Raw genomic sequence first — 27,908 nt, 5'->3', positions numbered from 1 at the left:
CCATTTACCATTTACTCCTACACCATTTACCTTAATGTTACTGATTTACACTGGCTAAAACATAGAATGAAAAGAATTGGACTTGCCGAGAAGTGTTTGAAAACCAAACCAAATTAAAAAGAAATAATCCAAGTAAAACGTTGTCTGTTGTTTTAATAACTATTCATAAATCTACGAAGAACACCCTTTTTATTGACTCCATTGTTCATCCTATCCCTTTCTCAAAACTCTCAAATTCTCACTCCTCTAAACTCAGGTATCCCCTACTTTTCATCTAATGTAAAAACAATACAGATATTTAGGGCTCTGTGACTTAAAAACCAAATTAAAAAATAAATGCATTCTGATGGCATATTCAATTCAGTAAGTCATTTGAATCAATAATTCTGTGACAACATATGCAACACTGTAAAATGTTATTATATGCTGAAACTATAATATACCCTTAATAATTCCAAGCTATAAAGATATATAGTTGTCCCTTAGGACCCTCCATGGACACCAAAATCCACAGATCTTTGAATTACTTACATAAAATGGTGTAGTATTTACATATAACCTACACATACCCTCTGAAATACTTTAAATCATCTCTAGATTACTTATAAAACCTAATACAATGGAAATGCTATGTAGATAGATGATTTTTTGGTTTCTTTGGCAAATATTTTGATCTGTAGTTGGATGAATCCATGAACACTAAAACTGCAGCTACAGAGGGTCAACTGTATATCAAGTATTAATTTTTTTTTCTTTCCCTTCACAGCAAAAGTAATGCAGAAAACAGAAAACTGTGATAAACAAATAAAGCAAAGGTAGCTTTCTTAAAAAGAATAATTTAGGCCGGGCGCGGTGGCTCAAGTCTGTAATCCCAGCACTTTGGGAGGCCGAGGCGGGTGGATCACGAGGTCAAGAGATCGAGACCGTCCTGGTCAACATGGTGAAACCCCGTCTCTACTAATACAAAAAATTAGCTGGGCACGGTGGCGCGTGCCTGTAATCCCAGCTACTCAGGAGGCTGAGGCAGGAGAATTGCCTGAACCCAGGAGGCGGAGATTGCGGTGAGCCGAGATCGCGCCATTGCGCTCCAGCCTGGGTATCAAGAGCGAAACTCCGTCTCAAAAAAAAAAAAAAAAAAAAAAGAAAAGAATAATTTAAATAATAAAAAGACATGCTGAAACATTTTCCTTGGAATTACAATAAAAATACAATATTTAAAGCCAGCATAACTTGAATAGTAAAGAAACTTTACACAAACATAAATTTTGAATAACATTTGTATAACAAAAATTACTATCGATTTTTTCTAAACCATCACCAAAAATATCTAAAACATTACATTACTAAATTATACATTAATATTGCTAATACTTGAATTGTAAAAAGCAATACATTTTTATAGAAGCAAAACGTTGTCATTTTCTTAAATAATAGCGTAATTTGAACTATGTTTTTGGAGAGAATGTTTCACATTTTTTTTGGTCTTTACTAGTATTTTTTAAATCCCCAGTTTTGGGGTCAAAAAAACCAAGTTAAACTAAAAAACAAGTAGTTTTCTGTGCAAGTTTCTTCTGCATGGTTTAAAAGAACAAGTATAGAATTTTTTCCCTATCTACTAACTACAATGAATGCTTGCTTACTTACTTATGGTTATTGTTTTATTGTCTGAACCATGCTTGCTAAAATATAAACTCCATAATTTTGTTCATTGTGTTCACTGATGTATCCCAGGTACTCAGAATGGTATTCGGCACTTAATAGACATTAATGAATACAGCTTAAACTGCATTTATGACCTACTTAAGATAGCGAATGGTAAAGCAGAAAGTGAGAGAATGCTATTATAAGGAAATGGTTCAAAAATAAAGTCATTAATAAACTTTCATATTATTGTCAACATGTATCTTATAAAGACATTCCTTGGTTGATTAAATTTAACTGGCCTAAAAGACCAAGAGAGTCTCTCTCTCTCTCTCTCTCTCTCTTTTTTTAAGACAGTCTTGCTGTTACCCAAGCTGGAGTGCAGTGGCACAATCTCGGCTCACTGCAACCTCTGCCTCCAGGGCTCAAGAGATTCTCCTGCCTCAGCCTCCTGAGTAGCTGGGATTACAGGCGCCTGCCACCACACCTGGCTCATTTTTTGTATTTTTAGTATAGATAGGGTTTCACTATGTTGGCCAGGCTGACCTCAAGTGATCCGCCTGCCCTGGCCTCCCAAAGTGCAAGGATTACAGGTGTGATCCACTGCACCCAGCCAAGAAGAGTTTTATGGTTTACCTTCTAATGGTGAAAAAATAATTTATCTTATTTTCTTAATTTAGAAGATTCAATTTGCAAAGACAACGATATGACTGAAGAAAGTATATACAGCCTTTGATGTGTAAGCCACTCAACTTATTTATGGAAGAATTAGTAAAAATAGTTCAAATTAGTAAAAATATTTCAAAATTAATTACATATATCATGAGCTAATTTCTAACTAAAATTTATATAGCAGAGTTTGTTGAGATTTCTTCCAGAGTGGGTTTTCTTTTCAAGAATTTACAAATTTATTACTGCTTAAGACTCACATAGTACACTTTTTCTGTAAAATACTAAGTGGACTGAAATGTGCCAGGATTCTTTCTGCAAATTTATTTAATTAGTGATATCACTTTTTTTTGAGACAAAATTGGCCGGATGCAGTGGGCGGGTAAATCACAAGATTGGGAGTTCAGGACCAGCCTGGCCAACATGGTGAAACCCTGTCTCTATTAAAAATACAAAAATAGCCAGGCATGGTGGCCGTTGGTTGTAATCCCAGCTACTTGAGAGGCTGAAGCAGAGATCTGCTTGAACCCAGGAGGCAGAGGTTGCAGTGAGCCAAGATCACGCCATGGCACTCCAGCCTGGGCAACAGAGCGAGACTCTGTATAAAAACAAACAAACAAAAAAAAAAAACAGAGAAAGAGACAAAATCTCGTGTTGCCTAGGCTAGATTGATATCAGGTTTTTAAGGTACTGAAGTATTTAAATGATTCAATTCTTTTGGTATTTACAGAGATTCTTTGGGGAATATTTGTTTAATTTCTCTGGAACAAAAATATTTGATTTTTCAAAGTACTTTTTCTGAATCTCGAAGCTAGAGTGTAGTATCAGTAAGATAAGGAAGACTTCATAGAGTTGCTATGAGGCTTAAATAAGGTTAATATATATAAACCACTTATCATAATTCTTGGCACATAAGAAATGCTCCAAAAAAAGTAATTTTATTTTAATGCTGACAAGACATAGAAATTAAAGGTATGGGTGCTAGAATCAGCAGTGTCTAGACTGGAGTCACAGTTCTGCTATATCATAGCTAAGTAACCTCACTGAACATCAATCTGTAAACTGGAGATGATAACTACCACCTCTCCCAGAGAATACTAGAAAAGGCTTAAATAAAATAATCATCTATGGGGAAGCACCTCAGCACACCATGCAGCAAATTATTATGTAGTATATACTGATTGCATTATTTTATAGACTCATTTATAACTATTTATATAATTAATATGCCACATGCTGTTGTAGGCAGCTTCTAAAATGGCTGCCAAGGATCTCTGTGTCCACTATTCATGCCCTTGTATTATCTCCTCCTATTGAGTGCTGGCTGGACCTAGTGACTTGTTTCTTAAATAAAATACAGCAAAAGTGACAGAATTTCACTTCCAAGGTAAGGTCACGAAAAGACTGAGCTCCTGTGTCTTGTTCACATTGTCCCTGTTTGCTCATTCTAATGATACAAGCTACCATCTTATGGGCCATCATACAGAGAGACCCATGTGGAAAGGAGCTGAGGGCAGCCTTCAGACAAGATTTAAGGTGCTCAGTCCTAAGGCCACAAGCACTTCACAAAGTTGTTGAATCCTGCCAATAAAGCAAGCTTGGAAATGCACCATCACCAGTCAAGCCTCGAGCTGGCTGTAGCTTTGGTCCACATGTCGAACGCATTCTTTTTAAACACCCTGACCCAGGAGATGGAGCTTAGCCAGAGGATCCAGCTAAAACATCTCTAAATTCTGACCAACAGATAATAAATGTTGTTGCTTTAAACCACTTAGTCTAAAGGTAATTTGTTATGTAGCAATAAATAATTAATACATATGTCTACCTTCCATAGTAGGTTAAAAGCCTGATCTTCATGTGTTATTTTCTGTCTCTAGAAAGTTGTAGAAAGCCTTGGGCACAGAATAAAGCATTCAAGATGCAGGACAGAACTGAATCTTAACCACATTTCCTTATATATTCTGCTAATACCTCTTATACATACCATAAAAGAAAATTCAATTTATAGCAAGAGATTTAACAGATAAAATTACAATTATTGGTTTTTTATTAATACCAGAAGTCAAGAGCATATTTATTAATAGCTATTAAACAGAGTTCCGTCTCCAGCCATATAAGAGTAACTACTACTAGATTAGCCTTACATATAAACTAGAAAACTTAAAAAAACATATTTAGAAAAACCTTTCAGATATTGGGCAAAGGTCAAACAAGACTGTAATGTCTGAGAGAAAGTTAATGATAAAAGTAAGTCCTATGATCATACTGTGATGCAGGCATCCAAAGATGTGCTAAAAGCTAAGGACAGAGCTGTAACACTGAAGAAACACTCCAGCACCCCAGGCTCCAAACCAAGAATGAATAACCAGCAAGCAGTCCACTACTGCAGAAATTTCAAGTCTCTGATTCAGTGAATTTAACTATTACAATGACCAAAAAAAAAAAAAAAAATCCAACTCAACCGCTGCTGGACTGACTCAATCTCTGCCCCATCCCAATCCACATATATAAAAATATCATCAAAAAAGAAGGGTACCCATTTCTGGGCATAAATACTGTTCAACCTCAGTCTTTGTTGCTCTTGACCTAAAATGTCTGGCATGCAACAAAAAATTATGAGATATATTTTAAAAAAAAAGTAAAAAAAAAAAAAAAAACCAAACCATAGTCAAAAGACAAAGCAAACACCAGAACCAGACTCATAAATGGATCAGATATTTGAACTATCAGACAGAAAACTTAGAATAATTATAACTGGTGTATTAAAGGATCTAATGGTAAATATGAACAAAATACAAAAAGAGATGAGGGATTCAGCAAAGAAGAAATGCTAAACAGACATAAAAATATCAGAAGATCTTCAACAGAATGTAAGATGAGACAAAGCTGAAAACAAACCAGTGAGCTTGAAAAATGGTAAATAGATATTCAAAATGAAACCCAAAGAGAAGAAACAGAATGAAATTTAAAAAACAAATAGGAATTTTAAAGTTGTAGTATAATATCCAATGATCTAATGCAGGTGTAACTGGAGTTTAAGAATGTGAAGAAAGCAAGAATGGGGAAGAAAACACATTTAAAGAGATGTTAGCTGGAAATTTTACAAAGTAAAAAAATGACAAAAAAAAAAAAACCCACAGGTCAAAGAAAGCAGAGAACTGCTAGTAAGGCAAATTTAAAATGTAGACAAAAAGCTGCTAAAAATCAAACTGAAAGAGAAAAATCTTTCAGGTAACTAGAAAAAAAGAAAACTATATACAGAGGAAAAAAAAAAACATGAGAACACACTATATTTAAGAAAGAATGCCAGTCAAAAAACAATGGAGCAGCATCTTTAAAATACCGAGGGGGGAACAAAAGGCAACTGAGCATTCTATATCAAGTGAAAATATCTTTTGCTGGGTAAAATGAAGTCAAAAGAAAGGCAAATAAAGGCAAAATCAAAACTCTTCCAGAAAAAAAAAGTTATAAAATATTCTGTGCCAGCAAAATTGTACTATAAAAAGTGTTAAATGAAATCTTTCAAAGAGGAGTATGATACCAGATAAAAATGCAGATCTGCACACAAAAATAGCACCAGAAAGGGTAAAATCTAAAAAATCAGAGATGTTTCTCCTTAATCACATTAAAAGATAAAACGCTATTTAACTCAAAAGTGGCAATAATGTATCATTGGTTTGTAAGATATGTAGATGTAAAACATATGACAACAAAACACAAAAAATGAGAGGGATGAAATGGAAGTACACAAAAGTAAAGTTCTAACTACACATGAACTGGTATTTATTTGAAGGTAAACTAATAACTAGATAGATAGACAGATAGATAGACAGACAGATATAGTAAGGCCCAGAGCTACACTGTCTGCTTTAATAGCTACGACATGCAACTATTTAAATTAGAATTAAAATTAAAAATTTATTTCCCCAGCCTGAGTAATATAGTGAGATCCTGTCTTTATAAATAAATTAAAAGCTGGTGGTGCATGCCTATAGTCCCAGCTCCTTGGGAGGCTGAGGTGGGAGGATCACTTGAGCCCAGGATGTTGAGGCTGCAGTGAGCTGTGATCATGCCATTCTACTCCAGCCTGGGTGACAGAGCAAGACCCTGTCTAGGGGGGAAGGGAGGAGAGATCTTATTTCCTTCCACATTTTGATTGCTCAACAGCCACCTGTGTCTAGTGGTTACCATTATGAAAAGTGTATATACAGAGCATTTCCAACATCATATGGCATTCCCCCAGAGTGACATGTAATTTTTATTAAATAAAATAAAAAGGTATAGCCAAAAAAAAAAGCCAGTTTTAAAGAGAAAATGGAATAAAAAATGAAAGCATTATTTACAACAGAAAAAAGAAAAGGGAGAGTTCTTGAAAAGACCAGGAAAAGTTATACAGCTGCAGTACAGAAGGGAGCACATTTGAAATATTAATAAAAGAATTCACAAATGAGCTACGGTCTCCATTCTTGAGGATGTTCACTTCTGAGCATTCTCTACTGTGCCACGAGTAAGTAACTGACCTCCTAAATAATATACTTCATTTAGTGCAGTCATTCATGTTATGTAAGTTTTATTTATTTTTTAAATATTTAAATATTTTTAAAAATGCTTATTAACAGTTATAATGGAAAGCAACTGGAAGAAATCTACCATGTATTTTACCTAAATTTATACAACACTATGATCCATTTACTCACTCATTCAAAAAGTACTTACTCAGTTTCTATTACATAAAGTACACTACATATTCTTTGAGGATGTGTAGTGAACAAGGCATTGAGGATGTAGGCATTGAGGAGGTAGCAGTGAACAAGACAGACAAAAATCTCTGCCTTCAACAGATAATATTATAGCAGATTCTAATTGCAAAGAGAAGTAATGCCACTAAAACAAATAACAAAAAAGAAAAAAATCCTCTTCTTATAGCAACTAACATTCTGAGTGATGCAATAGAAACTGAATATAAACCATTCCACAAATAATTGCATTTTTTTGCTATCATTTTATTGTTAAGCATAAAATTGAACAATGCCACCTGCATACCACAAAATGTTATAATACCTTAATTTGAAAATCAAAATATATGTACATTGTCAGGATAAAACATGGTAAATTTATTGTTGTAATCTTCAAAATCCTTACATATTATAGAATGTTTAAACTATAAACAGATGATCATTACGTCAAGATTTTACCACAGAAATGAAACTAAGCTACTCTCAAAGTTTTATCACAAACATTTAGCACCTTTTTAAGATCGAACCATACTGAAAAAAATCTTCAGAGGTAGAACTAAGTCTCTATTAAATTTACAAAGATTACGATAACTGTGTTGCTATCGTTGTAACCATTAACATTACCTCAACTCCCCGAAAATATAAGCAGGCTAGGATGTGCTGTCTTTTTCTTTTTAAAAGTTCAATCTTTTTTTAAACATTTTTTACATACAAAAAGCTATACACAATTAATATATACAACTTGATGAGTTTGCAAAGAGACACCTATGAATTCATCACCACAATCTATGCCATAAATCTATCCATCATCTGCCAGAGTTTTCTCCCACTTTCTTATTTATTATTATCAATTTGCATGTGTATAGTAAGAATACTTTACATAAGATCTAACCTCTTAGGAAATTTTTAACTAAACAATACAGTATTATTAACTATAGGCACCATGCTGTACAATAGATTTCTGACTTATTTATCTTTATAACCAAAACTTTGACTAATACTACCTCAGTTCCCCCTCCTACATTTTCTATAGATATCGCTCAATTATTCCATTAGACATAACAACAAAAAATGCAGTACCATTTATAACACTATCAAACTGACACTTCTTCAGTAAGTCTAACAAGAAAATGACTAATGGCCACATTTGGCATATGACTGTGTGGAAAGGATGTTTCCAAGAGTCACATTCAAGTAGCTTGACTTTGATGGTAAGGCCAGAAAATGAGTATGCGACAATCTGCTGAAGAACCAAATGACTAAAAGTCTGGCCTGTTGTGCTATGAACCATGTCAATGGAGGGTTGCCTTTTAAACTCAAATATAATTCAGCACTTATTTAAATAACATAAATATGCATACCCTATGCAATGGGAAAAATGGCATCATAAATCACATATTTACATACACATGCCCTTTGACAAGAAATTCCACTCGCAAAAATTTATGCTAAGATACATTTTAATATGTAAACAAAATGCATTCACATAGTTATTCATTACATCATTGTCTGCAACAGCACTAAACTGGAAAAACAACATAAATGCCCATCAATATTAAGTATGGTTGAATAAATTATTAATTACTTTGCCAAAAATATCTAGTTTTTACTATGATGCCCAACAAGAAGGAAAATGTAGCCCATAACCAGGAGGAAAATCAGTCCTTTAAACAGACCCAGAAAACAGAAATGATGATGATGACAGCAGACAAGAGCACTGAAACAAGCATCAAAATATGTGCTAGAATTTAAAGGAAAAAATGAAAATGTTGAAAAAAGAAACAAACTATAACAAAAATATATAACTTGTAGAACAAAAAAAATATATACATATGGTCCGCAAATTAACAATGACTCAACTTAGAATTTTTCAACTTTATGATGGTACAAAAGCAATATACATTCAGTAGAAACCTTCTTTGAGTAACCCTACAGCCATTCTGTTCTTCACTCTCAGTACAGTATTCAATAAATTAAGAAATACTCAACACATTATAAAATAGGCTTTGTGTTAAATAATTTTGTCCAACTGTAGGCTAATATAAATGTTTTGGGCATATTTAAGGTAGGCTAGGCTATGATGTTCAGATTAGGTGTAATAAACATACTGCGACTTATGATACTTTCAACTTATGATGGGTTCATCAGGACACACGATGATCTTGTTAAAAAGAGCCTGGTATCCCCCCGCTTCTCTTTCTTGCCGGCTTTCTTGCCATATAATACACTGGCTCCCTCTTTGCCTTCCACCATGAGACAAAGTTTCCTGAGGCTCTCACCCAGAAGCAGATGCTGGCACTATGCTTCTCGTACAGCCTGCAAAGCCGGGAGCCAAGTAAACCTCTTTTCTTTATCAAGTATCCAGTCTCAGGAATTCCTTTAGAGCAAAGCAAAACAGACTAATAAAGGTAGCCACTGTTGATAGGGCTTACTGTCAGATACTACAGTGTTTTACAGCTTCACCACAGCTGCATCACCTTACAGTAACTATCATTATGAACAAAAAACTGTTCAAATGATAAAAGGCAAATGAAAGTCATCCATCATCATTAGTTAGGGGAAAAGCCATTTACAATATCAGCTTTAAGGCCAGCTGGAAATCTGTAAGCATTTCACGATTTTTGAGTTTGACTTTGAAAAAGGACTTCTGAGAACAAAATTTATTATCAAATTTGAAGTAATATATGTTGAAAATAAGTTTAATCATGGGTATATATGGAATTTCCAATCTATTTTTAAAAACAAATGAAACCATAATTTAGAGGGTAAAACAGCCACAGGATTAGTGGTGAACAATACATACATGGTAACAAAGAAGTGCAGGGGGCTTCTCATCAAAAAAAAGTGCAATCTAGTAAGACAGTGGAGTAACATCTTTTAAAAATGCAGAAAAAATGACAAAACTACACTTTGTTATTCAGTAAAAATAGATTAAAAAATAAAAGTAGGTTTCTGTGAATGTGAACTTTCAGCTGACTTAGGTCAAATAGCTAAGAGTAGGATCGCTGGGTCACATAAAAAAAAATGTATGTTTACAAGAAAATGCCAAAATGTATTCCAAAACAGCTGCACCATTCTGAGTTGTCAGAAGCAATGAAAAAGAACTCCTGTTGATCCACAATCTCCCTAGCATTTGGTATTGTTAGTTTGTTTAAAGGCAATTCTAGTAGCTGTGCAGTGGTATCGAAGTGTGGTTTCAATGTGTATTTTTCAAGTGACAAATGACACTGAACATCTGGCCATCTTTTCATGTGCTTATTTTCTGTCTTCTCTGGTGAAGTGTCTTTTGAGATCTTTTGCCCATTTTTTAGATTGTTTTTTACTGCTTAGACTTCAGAGTTCTTTATATATTCTGGATGTAAGTCTTTTATCAAATATAGGATTTTCAAATATTTTCTCCCAGTCTGTGGCTTATCTTTTTATTCTCTTAACAGTGTCTTACGCACAGCAAAATTTTTAAAATTTTGAAATATAATACAATATACTGACTTATTTTCTTTAACAGACTGTGGTTTTGGTACTATGTCTATAAATTCAATGCCAAACCCAAAGTCCCATATGTTTTCTCCTATAGTTTCTTTAAGAAGTTTAGTTTGAGGTTTCAAAGTTAATCCACCCAAGAAAAATGAAGGCATATTTTTCCACAAAAATTGAATCTCAAATGTTTGCAGTAGCTTTATTCATAATAGACAAAAACTGTGAAAGAAAAATAAATAAAGATGGCTTTCAACAGGTGAAAAGATTAACAAACATGGTACACAGAAAACAAAGGAATTCTAGTTGGCAATAAAAATAAAAGCCATTGATTTACTCAACAAAATGAATGAATCTTAAATGTATGTTGTTAAGTGAAGGAAGACAAAACCAAAGACTACACATTATGTGATTCATTTACATGACATTATGGAAAGGGAAAAACTATGGGTTGAAAAATAGTTCAGTTATTGCCAAGAGTTGAAAGTACAAGGAGGGGATGATCATAAAGTGCCTTCAAGGGTAATTATTATAGTGATGAAACTATTCTAAATGATACTAAAAAAGGACATATCAATTCTGTGGCACTCATCCACCAATTTACTTATTTTAACAACTGAAAAGAGTAAAAACCAAAATCATTATTACAAAGTGTTTCTTGAAGTAATTCGGTATGATGGAATAAATTGAAAATTTTAACAGAAAAGTGAAGTCATTTATTTAACAAATTTAATGAATGACTGTTACAAGGTAACAGATTAAGCATGACATATTTGAAAGTCATTTTCTTCATTAACAAACTATTAGGAAACAAAAATTTTTCAACTTGATAAAGAGAATTTTAAAAAGACCTTTTAAAAAAAGGTTAATTATCAGTTATAATGTACAAACATTTAAAGAGCCATATATAGTACATATATAGTCCAATCCAATTCAGGATTAATATGTGCCCAAGACTCTTTTAAACATCTTCTCCTTTGATTGCAATTCATTTTTTAATTAAATATTATTATAGAATTTATTAAAATCTTTCTTACTGCTTTGCTCCCTATATGGGAAAAGGGTAATTTATAAATTATGTGTTTATTAATGTAAGAAAGTAGAAAGGAACGAGTAAAAATAGTTTTATAAATTAAAATGGTCCTTTAACACTAGTTTAAATAAATTTTTACTTTATGTAAAAGAACTTGGTAAAACCAACTAAACTGAAATGAAGAAAACAAAAGAAAAGGAGGGAGAGGAGGGAAAAGGGAGGGTAAGAAAGAGGAGAGAATGAAAGGAGAAAACAAGAGGGTAAGACAGGAGAGGAAAAGAGAGGCAGGGCAAGAGAGAGAAAGAAAATTTTCATATAACTCCTACCAAGATTATAAAATTTGATTTTCATTCATTACTTAAAGTCACCTATCATATTTCACATTTCTTATCAGAAGGGTCATAGTATACAAATATGAATTTAAAATGCCAGCAACATAAGTACATGAATACAAAATATTAATTCACAAAATCAGCCAATATCTTAGAAATTAATCTTCCCAGTTATAAAGCAAAAACACATAATCAGGTTCGTAAGGTTCCTATCACTCACCTTAACAATTACACACAATAGCACACCAGGTTGTATTTACTGATACAATTAACTACTCAAATGGGTCTAGAAATCTGGACTTGCCATCTCTACCTTCAGCCCTAAATAAATTAATACTGCTGAAAAATGGTAATACTAATAAATTCAAATGAAATGTGTATATATCACCATTTTCTGATTGTGTATGTCTGTGTATATATATGCCCACAAATAATATACATTTGATTGGCACCATTATTAAAAGAGAGAGCAACCATTTGAAATCAGTCCCAGGCTGTAACATACGGACAGTTTACCCTGCTATAAAGTAGAAATCACAATAGTAGAAACTCATATAATTGTGAAGATCATATAATAATATGCAAAAAGTGATGTGTATACAGTAAAACAATCTATGAATATTAGTTATTATCTTTCCCTTACTTAGAAACCAAGTAGATCAGCCTTTTGCCAGTTTCTGGAATATGCCAAGTTCTTACCCAACATGCACCCTTTGTTCTTGCTATTCCTTCCACATTTGACTCATTCTTATAATTTGGATCTCTATTTAAATAACACCTCTTTTCCAAAAAAAAGTCCCTGACAAACTATATCAATTATGACACATTAGGATACAAGAGAAATTGCAACTCAAAAGTGGCTTTGAAAATAAGAAAATTTTAGTTTCTCAATAGAAAAAAAGTTAATTCAATGGGCTTTAATTAAACTGTGAAAAACCTCTTTTCGTCTTTCTGTTCTATTTCTATTCCATATTTCTATCCTGTCTTAGCATATCAGTTTAAATTCCAGCCACATGCAATTATGTGCAAAAGAACAACTGGGAATCCGTCTCATTTTAAGAGAGAGGAAACTACGGACAGACGTCTCCCCTGAAGATTTACACATCTTATCAGCCAAGATTAAGTCACCTGTCCCTTGTAAAATCAATCACTGACAAATGGAATCAGATTCCCATTACCACTTAGACTAATCAGAATTTATCCCTGAAGGTTGACTCCCGAAAAAAACTGGGACCCTAAAAACAAGAAAGAATCAAAGAATGACTACAATACCTTACAAGAATGCTATAACACCCTATTTAAAAAAACAAAAACAAAAACACTCACCTTCCTCCATTATTCTCTCTTACAACACAAACTGGCTTATTTATCTATTTCCTATACTAACAGGTATGTAGCAGTAGAGTGAGAGCTAAAAGGATAGCACCTAAAACAGAGCAAGCTCTTTATTAGTATCTGTTGAATAAGTCCATACATATTATCCAAATGTATATATATTCATTTAATACCTATACTCAAAATCCTAAGCAAAATAAAAAACCAAGCCTTAAAAGAATTAGAACTAAGATTCAAAGTCATTTTCATGTTTACTCATTTATGTGCATAAAAAGTCAAAAGCAGATGTTCAGAAATATGTCCAAATATAATTCTGAATAAATAACTTGCATTCAAATCAACTCTTGATGCTGCAGGGTCCTTAAATACTACATTTAATAGTTAATAAGGAGAGATAAATGTATTGCAAAAAAAAAAAATTCCCAGTCATATGCAACACAAATAATGAATAAACAATAACAATCTTTCCAGAGAACAGTTTCTAAAGAACAACAGATGCAAAGGTGCAAATTCAAGCAGATTTAAAACTGTTTCTACAAAATAGTAGGGATTCAAAAGTGCAGTAAACATGTACTCTTCATACAAGAGGCATGAAATCCCTTTAAAGGCTAATCTTTACTACTGCATGTATGAAGAATATCATAATGGTATCACTGGCTGGTATTCAATTCATTAACACATAGGCCAGATTAGTGGCATGGAGTATCTATCTCACGAAATAACGGAAACAAATAAATTATGGTACAAACATTGTGGGCTACTATGGCTCAATTTGATAAGCTAAAGACAAATACACATAATGTTAGGTGAACAGTAGGACACAGAGGGTTCTGATAATGTTGGGTGACGGTATAAGATCTTAGAAAGTACAGGCTCTAAGGTTAGACAGAACAAGGTCTAAATCCCAGCAATGCTAATATAGAAATGGGACAGTAAAGAATCAAGTAGGACATCTCTGAACCTGAATTACTTTGTCTTTAAAATGACTGTAATAATTCCTATTATGCTGGTCTCTCATTATGTATAATAATGATTACATTTATATAATGTTTCCTAAATGCAAGGCCCTTTTCCAACTGCTTCACACTCTTACAAAGTAAGTAGGTATTATTATCCCCATTTTACAGTGAAGAAAATTAAGGCTTGTTGAATTTAAATAAGTTCCCCAAGGTCATAAAGCCAGTAAGGAGCAGAACCAGAATCAACGGCAGCTTTTTCATATTACTGAGAAGAATCTGTTGACTTTAAGAATTGCAAAAGAAAACTAGAAAATCTCCTTCTACACATACTTTTAACACAAGGACAGGCAACACCACAATTATTTTTATATTTGTGAGTGAAAACCACAAATAATTTTATGATTTGTGAGTGAAAACCAAAATATCTTATAGTGGTTAATTTTTTTATGCCAATGTGACTGGGTTAAGGAATACTCAGATCACTGGTAAAACATTATTTCTGGGTGTGTCAGTGAGGGTGTTCCCAGAAGGGATCAGCATTTGAATCAGTACACTGAGTAAAGAAAATGTGACCTCACCAATGTGAGCAAGCAACATTCAGTCCCTTGAGGGAGCACTTGAATTAACAAAAAGGCTGAGGTTGGGTGAATTCTCACTCTCCTCTTGAGCTGGTATATTCACCTCCTGCTCTCAAATATCAGTGCTCCTAATTCTTGGGCCTTCAGATTCCAAGACTTATTCAGCAGCAGCAATCCCCTGCAAAGGCCTTTGGCCTTGAACTGAGACTTAGATCTTGTGCTCCCCTGGTTTTCATTGGCTTTCCTGTTCTCCAGCTTGCAGATGGCGTATGGTAGGACTTCCTGAATGACTATAATCCTATAATAAATCTCTTCTAAGGTATCTATATATTCATACCCTATTGGTTCTGTTTCTCTAAAGAACCCTGACAATTACACAGCTGTATATTAAAAAGTAAAACAATATCAACATTTGTTGTGCAGGCTCAACCACTCCCTAAGGAAATAGCTAATGTTTTTTAACATTTTTTTCAAATTTACCAATCCAAAATTTTGAGATAAGACACTTGAAGTGTCATTAATAAGATGTAAATTATCAGAAAAAAACTATAAAGTTATAAATACTTCATTTAACAATGGCATAACAAAGAATCATATGAACATCCATTTATCTATATTCCAAAGACCAGAGTGATTTGTGCCCTCTAGCTTTCTTAACCATCCCCAATATCCAACAAAATGTGACTTGATAACTAGTGGTACAAATGTCACTGAATTATGACACATTTCTTTTTTCTATAAAATAAATTTTAAAGTTTCACGTTTTCCTTTAATACAATTTTCCAATTTCACCAGCATGATCAAAGTAGATCTACAATCTTCTCACTTCCTTACTTATTCATGCTACTTTCTTTCAACTCTCCTTACACAGCACATGCTCCTGTGTACAGAAACCATTACATCTTAACAGTGTTTTAATATTTGCACTTCTTCCTCTTGGCATAGGTATACAATTCTGCACATTACAGAGTATCCCAACGTAGCAACAGTTTAAACAATATTGAGATTTGTTTTTTTCTTTTGTAAAAGAAGTCTGGAGATAGGTGATACAGAGATGACAGTTGCACAATGTCCTCAGGGGACCCAAGCTTCTAGCTTTCTCTTCCACCTTTCTAGGTACCTGCCTTCCATCTTTAAGATCATCTCATGGTACAAAATGATTGTTAATGCTCCAGTTATTATGCTTTCAATAAAGGGGAAGAAAACTGAAGGGTAAAAAGGGATGCTAGTTGAGTCAGTGCCTTTAGAAGCACACAAATAATACTTCTGTTTTCATCTCTTTTTTGCCAGAACTTAATCACATGGCTGGGAAATACAGTCTTTTCTTCCAGGCATCAATGTATCCAGTTAAAACAAACAAAAAAAATTAGGGTTCTATTACTATAGAGGAATGGGGAAATGAACTTTAGGAGCATCATGACTCCCTATCTATTTTTCACAGCTTCAGAATCACTACTGATACTGAGAGAAGTTTTGTATCATATACTTAATATAATACAGCTAGTGTCAAAGCTATCTCCAATAAGTGCTTTTACTTCCATGGCCATCTGTGGAGTGTAGCCAATTCTAAACAATACTGTTAACACAACAGGTATACTAAGATTATAATTTTATAATCCTATCCAACTAAGAAACGTTGGATAGGATTCTTGGATTCACCATATCTTGTGCATCATCTGGGAGAGAAAAGTTATTATGTTTTATATAAGTTACTGAACAGAATGTTGGGACTCATTCTGTGTGTCTCCACCAATTAGCCAATGAATGGAGTTATACAGTGTGGTCTTTTTCTGCCACAAATATTGGATCTATACTTATTCCATAGACATATATGCTTCATTATAATTATCACAACCCCATTTTATACATAATTGGCCAAAAATGTACTAGGACCCTATAAAAAGTGTTTTACTTATTTTATTCATTCAGCCTTCACAACAACTCTATTACGTTATTTTTACCTAGGTTTAAACCTGACACATAGTAAGTCCTCAATAAATATCCTCTATTATCTCTATTAGTACATAGATAAGTACCCATATTATCCTTAATTTGCAGATGAGAAAGAAGCAGAAAATTTAGCAACTTGCCCAGAGTCATATACATTTTTAAGTAGTAGTCATACATACTTTTAAGTAGTTGAGTCAGGATTCAAATCCTTACAAGTTAGCTCTAGAGTCTACTCAACTACTAAACTATGCTAATATCAGATAAAATACAAAAGGTTAATTAATTTGCCTAAGATCACAAAACCAGGAAGAGCAAAGATTCACAGGCAGATCTGTTTAATGATGAAGCCCTTGTTCTCAAATCCAAATGAATGAAGGAAACATGCTTTGACTGACCAAGGGATTATTACTCTTCAGAGGCAGAGTTATAAGGGAACACACTACCAAAGTAACAAATATAATATATGAATTTCAAAGGTAAGCAGTTTAGGATGATGAAATTCAGTGTGCATCTATATTGCCTAGGTAACACTACAGGTAGACCCATCTCTTTTAGCCATAATAGAACAAAAACAAGCAGCTTTGGCAAATGTATGCAGTGACTATCATGTATCAATGTTGAGTTTTCTCACAAGAGAATCATCATTAATATCTAAAAGATCTTGAATAATTAGATGTCTTCATTTTATATCAGCCAGCAAAAAATTAAAGAGGAATAATTTTTTGCCATACCAAACTCAATGGATTTATCTAAAAGCAGCAAATTTTTTTTTTTTTGAGATGGAATCTTGCTCTTTCACCCAGGCTGGAGTGCAATGGCGTGATCTCGGCTTACTGCAACATTTGCCTCCAGGGTTCAAGCAATTCTCCTGCTCCAGCCTTCCAAGTAACTGGGATTACAGGCGTGCACCACCTCGCCCAGCTAATTTTTGTATTTTTAGAAGAGACAAGGTTTCATCATGTTGGCCAGGCTGGTCTAGAACTCCTGAACTCAGGTGATCCAACCGCCTCGGCCTCCCAAAGTGCTGGGATTATAGGCGTGAGCCGCCGTGCCTGGCCTAGAAGCAGGAATTTGTAAAGTATCGGTAGTGACTTCCAGGGATGTGTTGGGGGCCTTTGTCTCACTCAATCTGGAGCTTGGGGTTTTGTATTCACTGCTCTGTGTCCTGGCTCCAGGAGCCTTAGATGGTCGACTAGATGCAGCCAGGAAGAACATCTCCCACTGAGGGACCAGGACGTTGGGAAGACTGGCACACCCCTAGCAGATCTTCAGAGTGAAGGCACTGAAAGTAGACAAGCTGGGGGGTGAAGAGAGAGGAAGCTGGAAACCCTTCAGGGGGCTACCGCACACTGGGGGTCATTATTGGCCCCCAACAACTCCAGCGGAGGGGGTGAGTTGAATAGGCAAGGAGTAACACACTTTTGCCACAGGCCTCTGGAATTCCAGCAGAAAGAGACTCCTCAACCACCATGGACACTTGAGTTGGCAGGAAAAGCTGCTTAGAGAAGTGGTAAGGATACAGCTCAGAGGGTTTGATGTGGGAGCATCTGTAGTGGAGCACAGCCAGGAACGCCTATCCCACTAGGCTCGACTTGCTCCCATAGGAGACTTTGGCCCTAGGGGACTAAAGAGTCAGACCTGAACTCGCTGCTGTGAATGCCTGCAGGAAGGTCGGCACCCACTAACACCCTGGTACAGCTGATGAACATGCACCCTGCCACACTGCCACCGCCACTGCTGCTGGCACATGTGAACAAGGACAGATCCTGCTGCCAGCACCCTATGAAGTGCTTCGGCTGGCACCACCTATCCAAGTGTTGTGACTGGCAGTCTGAGAGCACCTAGGCCACTCCAGCACAACAGTTTCCTAAGCTCAAGGAGCCAGAGATCAAAGCCAGGGCCAGCTACCAGTCCCTAGGAGTTACAGCATGCAGTCCAGGAGTCCTTAACTGCACCCTGGCCCCCTAAAATTTTCTGATAACAAAGCCAGTTCACAGAACCCATGTTATACCACAATAAAACCCCCAAGGTTATCAAATAAGAGAAAAGAAAAAACACCCATTCTTTTTTTTTTTTTTTTTTTTTTAAGACAGGGTTTCACCATGTTGGTCAGGCTGGTCTTGAACTCCTGACCTCAGGTGATCCGTCTGCCTTGGCCTCCAAAGTGCTTGGATTACAGGTGTGAGCCACCGCACCCGGCCAACACCCATTCTTATGATAGCAACTTCAAAGACTGAAGAAACATTAGCCCACAAAGATGAGAAAGAACCAGCACAAGAACTCCAACGACTCAAAAAGAGAGTCTTCTTTCCTCCCAATGACTACACTAGTTCTCCAGCAACAGTTCTTAACTGGGCTGACATGGCTGAAATGACACAAATAAAATTCAGAATATGGACAGGAAAGAAGATCACCAAGACTCAGAAGAATGTCAAAAACCAATCTAAGCAAGCCAAGAAGCACAATAAAATGATACAGGAGCTGACAAAATAAAATAGCCAGTATAGAAAAAAAAATAACTGATCTGGTAGAGCTGAAAACCCCTCTATATGAATCACAAGTATTAATAGCAAAACATACAAAGCTGAGGAAAAAAAAATTGTAGAGCTTGAAGACTGGCTTTCTGAAATAGGACAGTCAGACCAAAATAAAATAAAATAAAAAAAAAACCAGGAATGACAAAACCTCTGAAAAATATGGAATTATGTAAAGAGACCAAATCGGCAACTAACTGGCATCCTTGAAAGAGATGGAAAGAATGGAAGCAACATGGAAAACATATTTCAGGATATCATCCATGAGAACTTTTCTGAACCTATCGAGAGAGGCCAACATTCACAGGAAATGCAGAGAACCCCTGCAAAATACTTTCAAGAAGATCATGCCCAAGATACATAATCATCAGATTCTATGAGGCTGAAATGAAAGAAAACATGTTAAAGGCAGCTAGAGAGAAAGAACAGGCTACCTACAAAGGAAAGCCCAACAAACTAACAGCAGACTTCTCAGAAGAAACCTTACGAGCCAGAAGAGATTGGGGGTCTATCTCTTGAAGAAATGTAATTCCAACCAAGAACTGCATAACTGGCCAAACTAAGCTTCCTAAGTGAAGGAGAAATAAGATCCTTTTCAGACAAATGCTGAGAGAATTCATTACCGCCAGACCTGCCTTACAAGAGCCCCTTAAAGAAGCTCTAAATATGGAAAGGAAAGACCATTAGCAACCACTACAAAAACACACTGAAATATACAGACCAGTGACACTATAAAGCAACCACACAAAAAAGTCGGCATAATAAACAGCTAAAAACACAATAATAGGATCTATTCACACATATCAATACTAACCTTAAAAGTAAATGGCCTAGCTTTCCGGCGGTGACGACCTACCCACGCGAACATGCCTCTCGCAAAGGATCTCCTTCATCCCTCTCCAGAAGAGGAGAAGAGGAAACACAAGAAGAAACGCCTGGTGCAGAGCCCCAATTCCTACTTCATGGATGTGAAATGCCCAGGATGCTATAAAATCACCACGGTCTTCAGCCATGCACAAACGGTAGTTTTGTGTGTTGGCTGCTCCACTGTCCTCTGCCAGCCTACAGGAGGAAAAGCAAGGCTTACAGAAGGATGTTCTTTCAGGAGGAAGCAGCACTAAAAGCACTCTGAATCAAGATGAGTGGGAAACCATCTCAATAAACACATTTTGGATAAAAAAAAAAAAAAAAAAAAAAAAAAAAAAGTAAATGGCCTAAATGCCCCAATTAAAAGGCAGAGAGTGGCAAGCTAAATAAAGAAGCGCAACTCAGTGATATGCTGTCTTCAAGAGACACATCTCACATGTAGTAACATCCATAGGCTAAAAATAAAGAGATGGTGAAAAACCTACCAAGCAAATGGAAAGCAGAAAAAGGCAGGGATTACAATCCTAATTTCAGACAAAACAGACTTTAAGTCAACAAAGATAAAAACAGACAAAGAAGGCCACGAGAAATGGTTAAGGGTTTAACTCAAGAAGAAGACCTAACTATCCTAAATACATATGCATCCAACACAAGAGTAACCAGATTCATAAATCAAGTTCCTAGGAACCTTCAAAGAGACTTAGACTCCAACACAGTAACAGTGGGAGACTTCAACACCTCACCAACAGTATTAGACAGATCACTGAGGCAGAAAATTGACAAAGATATTCAGGATCTGAACTCAACAATGGGCCAAAAGAATCTGAGAGACATCTACAGAACTCTACTCCAAAACAAAAGAATATACATTCTTCTCATCTGCACAGGGCACATACTCTGAAACTGACCACACAGTCAGACATAAAACAATTCTCAGCAAATGCAAAAGAGCCAAAATCATACCAACTACTCTCTGGGAACACAGCATAATAAAAATAGAATTCAGGACTAAGAAAATCACTCGTAACCATATAACTACATGGAAATACAACCTGCACCTAAATGACTCTTGAGTAAGGCAGAAATCAAAGAAGTTCTTTGAAATTAGTGAGAACAAAGATACAACATACCAGCATCTCTGGGACACAGCTAAGGCAGTGTTATGTGAGAAATGTATAGCACTAAACACCCTCATCAAAATTAAGATCTCTATGCACAAAAATTAGAAAGTCTAGAAAAAAAATGGATAAATTCCTGAACATATACACCCTCCCATGAGTCAACCAGGAAGAAACTGTATCTCTGAACAGACCAATAATGGGCTCCAAAATTTAATCAGTAATAAATAGCCTACTGAGGAAATAAAACCTTTTGGGTCAATGAGGAACCTTTTGGGAATTCTAGCATGGGAAAAGGTCAACATGGGTACTTCAACCGTATCAGGAGGCTGTGTTCAAAGTATCAGTTAACCATTCAACCACATTCCGATACTGCTTGCAAGTTCAACAGAAACTAGGAAACAACCACTAGAAGGAAAGATTAGGTGACTCATGGTTACAAGCCCCCTCTCCACACAGGACTAGAGGGCAAACACTTGGTAACTCAGAGGAAAGATTAGGTGACTCATGGTCACAAGCCCTCTCCCCACACAGGACTGGGGGCAAACACTTGGTAACTCAGAGGAAAGATTAGGTGACTCATGGTGACAAGCCCTCTCCCAACACAGGACTAGGGGACAAACACTAAGCAACTCAGAATTACTTGGGAATATAAGCCCAGGAAGCCCTGACCAACAATGGCAGCCCTCTCGGGTCCCCTTCCATGCTGTGGAAGCTTTTACTTTCACTTGCTCAGTAAACTGCATTGCTGCTCATGCATCATCCTGATACTAAAACTTGGAAGAGACACAACAAAAAAAGAGAACTCCAGCCTGGCCAACATGGTGAAACACTGTCTCTACAAAAAAATGAAATGAAAATTAGCCAGACATAGTATAGCAAATGCCTGTAGTCCCAGCTACTCAGGAGGTTGCAGTGGGATGATCGCTTGAGCCTGGGAGGTTAAGGCTGCAGTGAGTCATGTTTGTACCACTGTACTCATTCTGGGAGACAAAGTAAGATCCTGGCTCAAAAAACAAAGAAATAGGCCGGGCGTGGTGGCTCATGCCTGTAATTCCAGCACTTTGGGAGGCTGAGGTGAGCGGATCACGGGGTCAAGAGATCGAGACCATTGGGGCCAACATGGTGAAACCCCATCTCTACTAAAAAAAAAAATACAAAAATTAGCTGGGCATGGTGGCATGCGCCTGTAGTCCCAGTTACTTGGGAGGCTGAGGCAGGAGAATTGCTTGAACCTGGGAGGCGGAGGTTGCAGTGAGCCGCGATTGCGCCACTGCACTCCAGCCTAGCACCTGGCAACAGAGCAAGAGTCTCAAAAAACAAACAAACAAAACAAAACAAAAAAAAACAAAGAAAAAAGAGAAGAAAACTTCAAGTCAATATCCTTGATGAATACTGATGCAAAAATCGACAACAAAACACTAGCAAAACAAATCCAACAGCATATCAAAAAGCTAATTCACCATGATCAAGTAGGGTTTATCCCTGGGATACAAGGTTGGTTCAATTTATGCAAATCAATAAATATGATTCAGCACACAACTAGAACTAAAGACAAAAACCACATGATCATCTCAAAACATATAGAAAAGGCTTTTGCTAGAAGTCATCATCCCTTCATGTTAAAAATTCTCAACAAACTAGGTGCCGAAGGAACATACAGCAAAATAATACGAGCAAATCTATGACAAACTCACAGTCAACATCATACTGAATGGGCTGGAAGCATTCCCCTTGAAAACTGGCACAAGACAAAGAGGCCCTCTCTCACCACTTACTATTCAACATGGTATTGGAAGTCATTGCAAGAGCAATCAGGCAAGAGAAAAAAAATAAAGGATATAAGTCAAACTATCACTGTTTGAAGATGATATGATTCTTTATCTACAAAACCCCAATGTCTCAGTCCAAAAGCATCCTAAGCTAATACACAACTTGAGCAAAGTTCCACGATACAAATTCAGTGTACAAAAATCACTAGCATTCCTACACAGCAACAGCAGCCAAGCCAAGAGCCAAATTAGGAATACAATCCCACTCACAACTGCCATAAAAATAATAAAATACCTAGAAATAGTGCTAAAACAGGGAAGTGAAAGATCTCTACAAGGAGAATTACAAAACATTGCTCAAAGAAATCAGAGATGACACAAACAAATGGAAAAACACTCTATGCTCATGGATAGGAAAAATCAATGTTGTTAAAATAAAAATGGCCATACTGTCCAGAGAAATTTACAAATTCAATGCTATTCCTATTAAACTACCAATGACATTTTACAGGATTAGAGAAACTATTTTAAAATGCATATGAAACCAAAAAGGGGCCCAAATAGCCAAGGTAATCCTAAGCAAAAAGAACAATGCAAGAGGCATCATGCTACCCAACTTCAAACTATATTATAGGACTACAGTAACCAAAACAGCGTGGTACTGGTAAACAAACAAAACAAAACAACAACAACAAAAAAAACAGATACACAGACCCATGGAACAGAACAAGAGAGCCCAGAAATAAGACTGCATTCCTACAACCATCTGATCTTCAACAAAGCCTACAAAAACAAGCAATGGGGAAAGGACTTCCTATTCAATAAATGGTACTGGGATAACTGGCTAGCCATATGCACAAGATTGAAACTGAATGCATCCTTACACTATATACAAAAATCAACAAGACAGATTAAAGACTTAAAACCCAAAACTATGAAAAACCCTGGAATACAACCTAGGCAATATCATTCTGAACAGAGGATCTGGGAAAGATTTCATGACAAAGACACCAAAAGCAACTGCAACAAAAACAAAAATTAGACAAATGGGATCTAATTAAACTAAAGAGCTTCTTCACAGCAAAAGAAACTATCAACAGAGAAGATAGACAATCTACAGAATCAGAGAAAATTTTGCAGCTGCAAAGGTCTATGAATCTGACAAAGGTCTAATTTCTAACATCTATAAGAAACTTAAGCAAATCCATAAGAAAAAAAATAAACACATTAAAAAGTGGGTAAAGGATGTGATCAATTTTCAAAAGAAGGCAAACATACAGCCAACAAGCAAATGAAAAAGAAACTCAACACTGATCAATACTCAACATTACTAATCATTAAAGAAATGCAAATCAAACCCACAAAGACATTCCATCTCACACCAGTTAGAATGGCTATTACTAAAAAGTAAAAAAATATCAGATGCTGGCAAGGTTGCAGAGAAAAGGGAATGCTTATACACTGTTGGTGGGAGTGTAAAATTAGTCAACAACTGTGGAAAGCAGTGTGGCAATTTCTCAAAGAGCTAAAAATAGAACTACCATTTGAACCAGTAATCCCATTACTGGGTATATAACCAAAATAATATAAATCATTCTATCATAAAGACAGATGCATGCATATGTTCACTGAAGCACTATTCACAATAGCAAAGACATGAAATCAACCTAAAGACCTATCAAAGGTAGACTACATAAAGAAAATGTGGTACATATACACCACAGAACACTATGCAGTCATAAGAAAGAATGAGATCACGTACTTTGCAGTAACACGAATAGAACTAGAGGCCATTACCCTTAGCAAACTAATGCAGGAACAGAAAACCAAATATCACATGCTCTCACTTATATGTGGGAGCTAAATGATGAGAACACATAAACACAATGGAAGGAAAAACAGACACTGGGGCCTACCAGAGGGTGGAGACTCTAAGCAGGGAGAGGAACAGAAAACATAACTGTTGGTACCTGGGTGATGAAATAATCTGTATATCAAACCCTCGTGTCACAGTTTTCCTATGTAACAAACCTGTACAGGTACCTCTGAACCTAAACTAATGAAATCAGACTTTGTTGACATTTGTCAAAATTAATGCATTTGTAGTTTTCTCACCTAAAATTACAACCCTGACCCTCATCTCTTCAGAGGTATCCAAATTACAGCTATGCATTTCTTCAGAGTTTTTTTTTTTTTTTTTTTTTTTTTTGAGACAGAGTCTTGCTCCGTACCAGGCGCCAGGCTGGAGTGCAGTGGCGCAATCTCGGCTCACTGCAACCTTCACCTCCCGGATTCAAGCAATTCTCCTGCCTCAGCCTCCAGAGTAGCTGGGACTACAGGCGCGTGCCACCATGCCCAGCTAATTTTTGTATTTTTAGTAGAGATGGGGTTTCACCATGTTGGCTCCGATGGTCTCCATCTCTTGACCCCGTGATCCACCTGCTTCAGCCTCCCAAAGTGCTGGGATTACAGGCGTGAGCCACCGTGCCCAGCCCAGAGTTTTTCAAGACTCACAATGTACAATTCTGATGTCCTGGGCACACAACATATAAACTGCAATGCTAATTAACTGGCTCATCTTCAAACATTCCCCTATTTTCAAGCTCCTCTTCTAAGAATACCATAGACTTTTAATGATCAGATATGGTACACTTCATACCTAGTACAGTAACTGAAACACTATAAAAACTAAATGATAATGAAGCTCATGTCACCAAATGAGTCAATCATAAGCATAAGAGCCATTAATTCAACTTTCGTGGTACCTCATATCCTTTCTAAAAAATTGTTTTAAACATCCTTTTTTTAAATAACATACTTAACGAGACATTCTCAATTACTTCACACCAATTTACATCCGCATTCTACTTATAATTTCCAATGCTTTTAAGCTACTTGAAGGAATCTGAAAGAATAAGAAGTAGTAAACTTACACCATATTTTACTGTATCTCAACAGGGAGAATATTAAGACCAATTTTTTTTATTGGTAAAAAGTTCCTATACTAAGAATCATGGAGTTTTTGTTGTTGTTACATCAAATTCTGGGGGAAGGGGGCGGGGAGAGCAAGTGCGAGTGCGAGAACACAAGCAAAAGCACTATCAAACAGGCAGTGATCTTCAGTGGGGCAAAAAAGTACCAAAAAGATTCAACTCTTATAAATCATTACAGTTATATCAAATTTAATTTAATGCATCAGTTGACTGGTAATCAATATTAGATGAAAAGCAGTTAAAGCAGGCTTTACTTACAGCTATGAATGAAAGAATAACACAAATGTTACTAAAATTTAAAAAACATTTAAAAATGAAATTTTACATATAATAGCATTTGAACTAACTTTGAAATGCGTGAGGCATATCACTTGCTAAGGATTTTCTCAATTTTAAAAGTATTAAAAGACCTCTACCTTAACCCATGCAGCAGTAATAGGATGCAGAATTACCCTCCAAATGTAAACAACTAGAAGATTGAACAAACTATGTATCTGACATTGGACAATCGATGATCTGACATGGAACAATCAGCTCAAAACTGATTTCTGAAATAAGGGAAACAAACAACAACAAAATAATTGCCCTATAATTGCCTGGGATTTCTTTCTGAAAGTGCTTTTGGGACTATAGTATGCAGGACATGAAACCCTAATAGAATCTAGCTCCATTGCTAAGCTGAAAAATACAAGAGGTCATAATACAGAAAGGCCAAAACAACAAGAATTTTGGGGAAAAGTTCCTCAAGTGAGAGAGTTACAGAAAGACCTTTTTTTTTTAAAGGATCTCCTTAAATTATCTAAGTATCAGTAGTAATCTACATGTGCATAGGGTGAAAACCAATGAGATAGAGCAAAAACAATTTCCAGGAAAGAAACATTACCACATAGCTAGTGCTGAGTAATTTCTAGAGCTCACAAAGAACCAGGAATCATTTAAGTTCCCACAAGCAAGATCGAGTTCTCAATGAATCCTTGGGACATTCAATAGAGATCCACTTAACAGAGGTCCATCTTAGTAATGAGGTTAAGAATGCACAAGAGTAAATGTTACTCTAGACTGCCCTAGAAAACCTTAACAAAGTTAGCACAAAAAAAGATGAAAAAAGAAGTTAAAGGAGATTTGCTGCCGCTGAGCATGCCTCTAAAGACCTTGGTTGCAAAACATCCCTCGCAGGTGACCAAGCCTCCTGGGACTACATACTCATGTACCCCCCTCAAAATAGCAGCCACCACAGCCAACATCACCACCAGAAAGAAGCCCAGGACACTGTAAGGTTGCCATCACTGCCATGACCAAGAGTAAGGTAAGGGAGGTAAAAATAGATGCAGAAGGGCGGGCATGGTGGCTCATGCCTGTAATCCCAACACTTTCAAAGGCAGAGGCGAGTGGATCACCTAAGGTCAGGAGTTCGAGACCAGCCTGACTAACATGGTGAAATCCTGTCTCTACTAAAAATACAAAATATTAGCTGGCATGGTGGCACGTGCCTGTAATCCCAGCTACTCTGGAGGCTGATGCAGGAGAAATCGCTTGAACCCAGAAGGTGGAGGCTGCAGTGAATCAAAATCATGCCACTGCACTGCAGCCAGGGCAACAAGAGTGAAACTCTGTCTCAAAAAAAAAAAAAAAAAAAAAAATAGATGCAGGAGTGAAATAAGACAGAATCCAAAAAAGGAGAGTTGGTATGTAAAGGGGGTGGACAAGAGTAGGTAATCAAAATGATGGGAAACAGACAATTAGAATCAATGTGTTTTGATGGTATAAAGAGGTTATGTCATATGACAGGAAAATGGAGAAAAAAAGATGTGAATAAATACCTCAGACATTATATTGGTTGTTCTGTGAGACTATCAGGATAACAAAGCTGATGATATTTTAAAATACAATGCACATAAAGCTAGAAGTCTTAAGGCA

General features: G+C 36.1%; 2 protein-coding genes across 11 annotated transcripts in view; one reads left to right on the top strand and one right to left on the bottom strand.

Annotated features, from left to right (window-relative positions):
* FUT8 (fucosyltransferase 8) overlaps window positions 1-27,908 on the bottom strand; it is a 486,032-nt gene that overhangs the window by 169,059 nt on the left and 289,065 nt on the right. Inside the window, exon 1 of one of the 10 annotated variants that reach the window (XM_064374950.1) lies at window positions 20,056-20,076. The exons of the other annotated variants lie outside the window; for them this stretch is intronic. The gene's annotated coding sequence lies outside the window, so the exon portion shown is untranslated. Of the gene's footprint in view, window positions 1-20,055; window positions 20,077-27,908 lie in introns of those variants that run through there. 10 annotated transcript variants of the gene reach the window in all.
* Window positions 20,076-20,451, top strand: LOC105707229 (small ribosomal subunit protein eS27). The gene has a single exon (XM_012438122.2). The coding sequence runs from the start codon at window positions 20,108-20,110 to the stop codon at window positions 20,360-20,362; it is 255 nt and encodes an 84-aa protein (XP_012293545.1). The 5' UTR covers window positions 20,076-20,107; the 3' UTR covers window positions 20,363-20,451.

Source organism: Aotus nancymaae, unplaced genomic scaffold, assembly GCF_030222135.1.
Source record: "Aotus nancymaae isolate 86718 unplaced genomic scaffold, 86718_ANA_hifiasm-v0.15.2.pri h1tg000011l, whole genome shotgun sequence".
Classification (NCBI taxonomy): domain Eukaryota; kingdom Metazoa; phylum Chordata; class Mammalia; order Primates; family Aotidae; genus Aotus; species Aotus nancymaae.
Note: the sequence above shows the minus strand (reverse complement) of the source record. Positions and strands in the feature narration are given on the sequence as shown.

Bases quoted from the DNA above. Each gene is read 5' to 3' on its own strand.
- LOC105707229 (XM_012438122.2), top strand. From the start codon at position 20,108: ATGCCTCTCGCAAAGGATCTCCTTCATCCCTCTCCAGAAGAGGAGAAG.